Source organism: Mus pahari, chromosome 14, assembly GCF_900095145.1.
Source record: "Mus pahari chromosome 14, PAHARI_EIJ_v1.1, whole genome shotgun sequence".
Taxonomy (NCBI): Eukaryota; Metazoa; Chordata; class Mammalia; order Rodentia; family Muridae; genus Mus; species Mus pahari.
The window spans coordinates 55,846,567-55,853,183 of record NC_034603.1 but is presented as its reverse complement, the minus strand read 5'-3'; the positions used below and the strand labels follow the sequence as shown (position 1 = coordinate 55,853,183).

The window sequence follows — 6,617 nt, the reverse complement described above, 5'->3', positions numbered from 1 at the left end:
AAAAAAGGAAAGAAGGAAAGAAAGAAAACATAGAAATGTTATGGGAGTATGTTTTTATTTTAATCTGAGGTGTGGGATGCAGGATGCTTCAGGTTGTCCAGGACAGCGGGCTGTGATTTGCTTCATGCTCTAGCAAGGGCGTGATTTTGCCAGCTGCAGATAGTTTACATTTGGAATTTTGGGGTCTCTTGAGAATGTATAAATGCAAGAGCCCCAGATGGGTACAGTGGCTGCTCTCCCCCCACCCCCTGCTGCTGGTTGGAGATATCCTGAAGAAGATCAATTTTGCCCCAAGGAACTCAAGCCCCTAGTCAGCAGGAAGTAGTCTAAAGAGACTGACAGCCCCCTTTCCCCCTCTAGCCTTCTTTCTCTCTTACCTTGTGTTGGGGGTTGGAAGGGATAAGGGTGGAGGATGGTAGAACTAGGAACCCAAAAGGAGCCAGAACTCCAGCAGAGAACCTCCCCTGTTCCCTCATGAAGAATTCCAAGATTAATCCAAGGAGGATCCCACCCCCAGGAACCTCTACTGAGCTCCTCTTGTGTGAGTGGACGCATGTGCACACATGGAGGCCAGGTGAGCCTCAGGTGTCATCCCTCAGGTGCCACCCACCTTGGGATTTTTGAGTCAGGTCTGTAACTTGGCCTGAAGCTCAAAGGCTAAGCAGGCTGGCTAGGGACCCCAGGGACCCACTGTCTCCTGACATCAGGGTTGCACGTGTGGGCTGGCTTCTGTTTTTCACTGGGATGTTGGAGATCATGACGGCAGAGCTGGCCCCGCCCCTCACTGGCTGAAGCACTCAGGACCCTGCACCTCACCTGGGCAGCACAGTAGCGCTGACCTTGCTTGTAGGGTTGCATGTGGGCCAGCCACAAGGGCATGAGCATAGGACAGCTGACCCTGGTGGTGGTGGGGAGCTGTGTCACAGAGGGTACCACAGTATACACTCTGGTCCACATTTCTTAGCTTGCAAATGTTCGTTGCAATCAGTCATTAGTCTGGTTCAAGGCCTCTGGCTTACTGAAATACCATCAAAACTGGGTCCTTACCAGGACTACTCTGTTGTTGCCCTGGGTCATGGAGATCCTACAACTTTGGATCTTCTGGACTGAGACCTTCATGTGCTCCAGCACTTGATAGGTGGGGTAATGTTGGGTTGGGACAACTCAAAGCCCTGGACCTGGGCCTGGGCGGGAGCTGAGTTGGACTTCATCTCTCCCACACCTACACTACCCAGGGTGAGCTCTCCAGCACTGCCCCAACCAGCTCACCCAATGCTGGCAGCCAGCAAAGGGTAGAGCCAATTCTCCAGCTCTCATACCCTCAGGCCAACTCACCCACACCCAGGCCACCATAGACAGCTCTACTGTGCTGCCCAGGCAAGGTGCAGGGCTGATCTCCCAAGGGCTACAGCAGCTGAGGGGCAGGGCCAGCTCTCCTGAGTGTCCCATAGGTGGCAAGGAACAAGGGGCTGGGGCAGCTCTCCTGCCCTTGGGGCTGTCTCACCCACAACCCCTGCAACCAGGGCCACCTCTCCCCAGAATCTAACCTGATATTTGGAACCCAATAGGTGTCTAATATCTTTGAATGGATGAGATTTGCTTCTCCATCAGAAAGTGAGATTCCCCACCCCAACCCCCATTGTGAGGAAACATAAACCAGTAGCAATGCCGGAAGCAGTGGGTAACTCAGCAGAGAAACACTTCAGTTAGACTCACCCACACTCATCATGCATGAGGACAGGCTACACGCTGTCCTTCAGTGCAAGATGGAGAAAGGCCTGCACTCAGAACTGCATGGAGAAGGCAGAGGCTTTAAGACTTTTGACTGCTGGATGAAACACATAGAGCTAAATCACAATAGGATATCACATTTATTTAGTGTAACATAACACAAGGAAGCAGTAACAGGGGGCACGATGTTTGTGGGGAAGACCACCTGAATCAGACCCCAAACCCTGCCATCTTGGAAACCCAGTGACTAAGAAAACATCAGTCTTTAGCTAGGTGTGATCATTTATTCATTCACCAAACATTTTCTAGGCAGACTATGAGCTGTGAGCCCATGCTGATCATCTCCAGAACAATTAACCCAACCCATGACATCCAAGGATTGGGTTTGGTCTTCGTCTACATCAAACAGGCCCTTAGTCTTACTGCAGCAGGAGCTGGCTGTGCCTCTGCTGTGCCTGTCAAGATGCAGTCAATAGCTCTACAGAAAAAAGTACAAACACCACTCACGGACACTTGGCCGAGGGACCAGACCATGTGGCCAAGTAGGATTCTGAGGGATCCAGACGAGAAGCCCAGAGAGTTCAGATGCGGGCAGCCCACAGCCAGCACAAGGCACCTTTAAAGGCTTCCTGGTGTTATTTACGGTTTCAAAGTAAATTTACTTTATAAGCGTTGGAGAACCCTTTATTTAACCATGTCTTGAAATAAAAGTTCACAGAACTGGTGCTTTCAAACCACGGTACTGAGATTTATAACACCCCGGGAACAGGGACTAAGAAGGCACATGTGCCTGAGAGATGGAGGCCATCAGAGTCCATCAGCTTAGGCCAACAGTGGTGGGCATGCTCAGTGCGCTGAAGGGCCTCAGGGAGGGGACGAGACTGTTTCTGGCTCCTGCTTCACCTGCATACGCTGCTTCTGGTCATCTTCCTGAGGCTCACGTCCTTCTGATGAAGCTTGGAGTCTCACATTGACCTGTTAGGGTTTGCAGAGAATGTGACTACCATCATCTTGCTTACAAGACCAGGAACAAGCATGTCTCTTGGAGGCTGCCAGTGTACCAGTGACCAGGCACACATGCGTCTATAGAACTACATCCTCAGGAGCCTAACAGCAACTCACTTGCTCCAAGCAGTGGCCGCAGAATCCCAGTATATTCAATACAACAGTATTTGACCTAAAGTTTAAGGCATGAGCCAAGGATTGGGGAAAGCAAACTACCCTACGCCTTCTATGGACAGAGAGACAATACCAACTAAAGTGTGTGCGTGTGTGTGTGTGTGTGTGTATGTGTGTGTGTGTGTGTGTGTACGCGCGCGCACGCATGTGTGCATGCGTGCACGCGTGAGCACACATGCTACTATGGTGCTACACCCCAGCCCAACAAGAACAGCTTTGACAATTAGGTACTCACAGTCCTTGCTTCTCGAACTCTTCTTAAAATGATGCCTTCTGCCAACAGAGCCTTCCCCGTTTCTACAAATAACTTTTCTTCATCTGTTTCTCCAAGATTCTGCAGTTCTATGTACTTCTCCACAAACCTAGAATTCCAAGCAGCCCATACTAGACCTGAGTTGGGGCTACAGGGACATCTGCTACACAGCACCAAGCAGGCCCAGAGAGACCTGCCTAGAGGTGCACCCCTCCTAAAAATGACAACTGAACATTCAGGGGGAGCTGGATTTACTTGGGCCTGGGAAATGCTTACCGCTGACAGGTAGACTTAAAGTTTGGGTTGAAGAGATCAAAAGCTTTCTGACCAGATCCATAGGTTGCAAAGAATTTCCTAGAAAATATAAAAACAATATGACTCTCCAGTTATAGGCTATGGAGAGTGGGGCAGAGGCAATACAGAATAACTGCTAGGCCCTGAGAAGTTACAGAGCCTAAGCCAAAGAACAATGCATACATCAAGTGGGGAAAAGACTCTCAGGGAGGACTAACATTTCCTCATCCTTCTGCCCCACCAACTTCCCTGTCCCCATTTCAGAAAACAACACTAACCAGATTCATGTGTCACCACACTCAGAAATACCTCACCAACAGATAACACTACAGATTTATCACTCTGTGTGTGTGTGTGACAGAGAGAGACAGACAGACAGACAGACATGCGCACTGAGTGTCCAGGTGCAAGTGGAGGCCAGGGTAGGACATCAAGCGTCCTCCTCTATAGCTTTCCACTTTAGTGCCGAGCCCAGGTCTCTCACTGGCCTGTATGCGCAGTGCTTGCCTAGGCTGGCTGAACTGCTTGCTCTCAAGATCTTTCCCTCTGCCCCCAGTGCGGAGGTCAGAGGCACGTGTAGGTGTGCCCAGCTTTCCACACGGGTGCAGGAGATTCACACTCAGGTCTTCATACTCTACAGCAAGTGCTCTTACACTGTTTCTAAGTCTCCAGACACATTCTTTAACCCCAAAATGGGGTTCCCCTCCCTGTCTTCTAAACTGGAGAAGAATCTGCATATCAAAAAATTAATCTTTGTTGGGTTTTTGAGATGGCCTAGGTAAGACACTTGCCATCAAACCTAACAGCCTGAGTTTGATCCCTACAACCTACACGGTGAAAGGACTACTGTTAACTTGTCCTCTGTCTCCTATATGCATGCTATAGCATGTACTCACACATGTATATACATGCACATCCCCATCTTAATAAAATGTAATAAAAAATTTAACAGCCCTTCTTAAGTATACCAGTAACATGTAGTCCAGTCAGTCACACAACTACTTCATCTGTTTATTTACTGTATGTGAGGAGGTATGTGTTTGTCACTACACATCAGCAGAGGACAGAACTGGAAGGCTCACCCTAATCTGGAGGCTGGGAGATAGAAGTTTCTGACCTGGCTCTTGGTATGGAGATCTTGAGGCATAGTGGCTATGGATTCCAGAAGACAGGGAAATCTCCGAGTTCAAGGTCATCTGGGATTAAAGATGTGGTGGCACACACCTTTAAACTGGGCTACACCGTCTGCTGGAGACCATATAAGGACATTGGAAGAAGGGAGTCTGTCTCTCTCTCTCTCTCTCTCTCTCTCTCTCTCTCTCTCTCTCTCTCTCTCTCTCGCTCTCGCTCTTGCTCGCTCGCTCTTTCACCTGTTTGCCAAGTGGGACTGAGCAACTGCTAGATCCTTGGACTTCCATTCACAGCTGCTGCTGACCATTGTTGGGGATTGGACTGCAGACTGTAAGTCATCAATAAACTCCTTTACTATATAGAGACTATCCATAAATTCTGTGACTCTAGAGAACCCTGACTAATACACCCACTGAGCCATCTTGCCGGCCCTTCAAAACCATCCTGATCATGCCCCACTGAGGTCCAGGACCATTAAACACTCACAGCCCTCACTTATGTTTTTAGAAGAAATTATCTCAAATGACTGCAGAGACTGTTTCTGGTCCGTGGCCATCAAGACTGTTGTAAGAACACCTGTGCTTACTAGTATAGTACACAAGTAAGCCCATGGAATAAATCCACAAAAAATCGTATCATGGGATCAAAGTAGGTGCTTATTTATCTGAGAAACAAAACCACAAAATACCCTTCCAAATTGCCCAAGTGCTTCTTAAAGCAACTGTGCCAAATTTACATTCAAGTAATTTTTACAATATACAAGTATCTATTTTCCTATTTCATGCCCCTTGCCAAACTGATAAACTGAAAATTACAATAATTATAGTTTTATCACCACCAACATCCCCGTCCCCAAAGAAAAAGAAAGCCATTAGACATCTTTTTAAGTCTGAAAGCAAACCGGATTCTTCTTCTCTAAATTGTTCATGATCTTTGCCCATTGTCCTTGTAGTGGTTGCTTTGAACTACAGATTCCTATGGGGAAACCCCACGGTTTAAGAGTAGAGACAGCAGCTCTGGCTATTCATCAGGTCACGCAGACAGCCCTGAAAGAAAACAGCACTGGGGGTCTTAGGGAAAGAAAGAAGGGTGCTCCCCTTTTGTTCTCTCCCAAGGAAGGACCACCAAGAAGACAGCACTCTTAAAAGTGTGAGCTAACTCCAGATTCAAAGCCAGCTTGATCTACAAAACAAGTCCCACCCAGGAAGCATAATGAGTCTCAAATCAAAACAAAACTACCAAAAAGGTCTGAGGTGGCATGGTGACTGAGTGCTTGCTTGGTATGTATGCAAACCTAAGTTCAACTCCAGGCACAGCAAAGCACAAAGAAGCAATGTGTAAGTGACCACTTACATGAGCCAACCTGGAGCAGGAATGTGTGGAAAGTCTTGGGGAGCAAAACATACTTGTTCTACTATCTTAGGAAAGTGCTGCACTGCAACCCTCACACTGCGGAAGATAGCTCATGTCTGTAATCCACACACTATGGAAACCAAAATAAGAAGTTGCACAAATGTCTCAAAAGGCAAAACACCAATAACCTACTTCAATCTTGACTCTCCAATCTCCCTGTCCAGTGTCTTCAGCTAGCCCAATGGATGCATCTAGTCATTAAGCCACTGATGTCTTCATCCACAGAGGGTTAGGAACAACCCAAAGGCCATGAACTGGGCTAGACACTGAGGTTAGGGCAATGAGCGGGGCAGCGCGTGGTCCCTGGTAGGTTTAGGGTTTGCTTGTTTTAGGGTAGGGTGTCAGAGAGACAGGAGAGCTCAAGGCCTCACACATGCTAACTCAGCACTGTACCCCTGAAATACAGTCTTGGTGGTATGAAACAGAGTTATGCTACGTAACCCAGGCTGTCCTCAAGCTTGCGATCTACCTGCTTCCCCTGCCAGGTGCTGGGATGCATGGGTGAGCTAGCATGTCTACCTGGAGTGTGTCATCGGAACTTTTCTTAAAAGAAAGAAAGAAAGAAAGAAAGAAAGAAAGAAAGAAAGAAAGAAAGAAAGAAAGATAAAGGAAGGAA

The 6,617-nt window shown here is 47.9% G+C and overlaps 1 protein-coding gene across 2 annotated transcripts in view; it reads right to left on the bottom strand.

The window, feature by feature from the left end:
* Positions 1 to 1,848: 1,848 nt before the first annotated feature.
* Mrps23 (mitochondrial ribosomal protein S23) overlaps positions 1,849 to 6,617 on the bottom strand; it is a 7,326-nt gene continuing 2,557 nt past the window's right edge. For both annotated transcript variants that reach the window (XM_021213230.2, XM_021213233.2), the window contains 3 exons: positions 3,440 to 3,517; positions 3,146 to 3,272; positions 1,849 to 2,706 (listed from right to left, as the gene is read on the bottom strand). In XM_021213230.2, the coding sequence (XP_021068889.1) occupies positions 2,596 to 2,706; positions 3,146 to 3,272; positions 3,440 to 3,517 (316 nt within the window). In that variant the 3' untranslated portion in view covers positions 1,849 to 2,595. The remainder of the gene's footprint in view (positions 2,707 to 3,145; positions 3,273 to 3,439; positions 3,518 to 6,617) is intronic.